The sequence below is a fragment of the Acanthisitta chloris genome, unplaced genomic scaffold, assembly GCF_000695815.1.
Source record: "Acanthisitta chloris isolate BGI_N310 unplaced genomic scaffold, ASM69581v1 scaffold14019, whole genome shotgun sequence".
In the NCBI taxonomy this organism is placed as follows: domain Eukaryota; kingdom Metazoa; phylum Chordata; class Aves; order Passeriformes; family Acanthisittidae; genus Acanthisitta; species Acanthisitta chloris.
Genome location: NW_008692049.1, coordinates 1 through 990, shown reverse-complemented (window position 1 = coordinate 990; position 990 = coordinate 1). Strand labels below are relative to the sequence as shown.

The window sequence follows — 990 nt, the reverse complement described above, 5'->3', positions numbered from 1 at the left end:
TCAAAAGCAGCTGAGGAAAACCTATTACCCATGAAAGTTTCATTTATTACCCACAAACTACACAACCCAAACCCTTCAAGTGACTGCTGAGTGGGAAGCAAAGCCCTAATTTGTACTTTAGAGGGGTTGGAAGGATTTACATTTTGTTTCTTTTGAGGTTACAGCTCTTTTATTGTCAATTTTTATGGCTCTGTATCATTACACGTGAAGGGCCCAGCACAGTCAGCGCTCGTCATCGCTGTAGTAGCGCTGCTTCATGGCTCTGTATTTCCTCAGGAAGTAGAGAGCCTCCAGCTCCTTTATAACAAACTCTCCACGTGCAATTAGCTGCTTGATTTTCTCAGGATCTTTCTCATCTTTGTTCTTCAGAAAAGCTGCTTTCAGACGGCTTCTGAAGTAGTCTGCTCCTTTGGGATATTCCTTGCCGAGGTACAGCAGCTTGGAGATTAAAGAACAATTTGTGCTTAGCAAATGTGCAGTGAAAAGGGGTTTAGTTTCTGGTTAAGTGTTAGTGGCATTTAAGACACATTTTTGCATTTAAGACACTTACATTTTTGTACAGTTTCACCACTTCACCTCTTAAAGAATTGGCCATTCTCACATTTCGGTGAACTCTGTTTGGTTTTTTTTTTTTTTTTTTTTTTTTTTTTTTTTTTTACCTAAAGGATAATCAGTTTGACATTAGCCTTCCCTGGGAGTCAGTAAACCCCAGCCTCATCCCCCCTAGGACTCCTGTATCCTACTGAGCCACATTTCCTCTCCTTTACCTTATTTTCTGGCTCTACTCTGACTCTTCTACTTTTGGCTTCCTACTCTATATTCTATTTAGCTTCCCTTGCTCTTCTCCCTTCCCACCTCAAACAGAAAACAAGAAATATCCCAAGACTTTCACCTACTGTGCCACTTAGCAGCTGATGAGCAGCACATTCTCACATCTTACAGTCCTGGCAGCTTCTCTAGCTGTGCTCTGCTGAAGAAACATATACATAT

At 41.1% G+C, this 990-nt stretch overlaps 1 protein-coding gene across 1 annotated transcript; it reads right to left on the bottom strand.

Moving 5' to 3' along the window:
* Positions 1 to 222: 222 nt before the first annotated feature.
* Positions 223 to 595, bottom strand: LYRM5 (LYR motif containing 5). The gene is made up of 2 exons (XM_009082503.1): positions 551 to 595; positions 223 to 438 (listed from the first exon to the last, which is right to left on the bottom strand). The coding sequence occupies exons 1-2, from the start codon at positions 593 to 595 to the stop codon at positions 223 to 225; spliced, it is 261 nt and encodes an 86-aa protein (XP_009080751.1).
* Positions 596 to 990: the final 395 nt, after the last annotated feature.

Bases quoted from the DNA above. Each gene is read 5' to 3' on its own strand.
- LYRM5 (XM_009082503.1), bottom strand. From the start codon at position 595: ATGGCCAATTCTTTAAGAGGTGAAGTGGTGAAACTGTACAAAAAT. The intron at 439-550 runs GTAAGTGTCTTA...TTAATCTCCAAG, and splicing joins TGGTGAAACTGTACAAAAAT to CTGCTGTACCTCGGCAAGGA.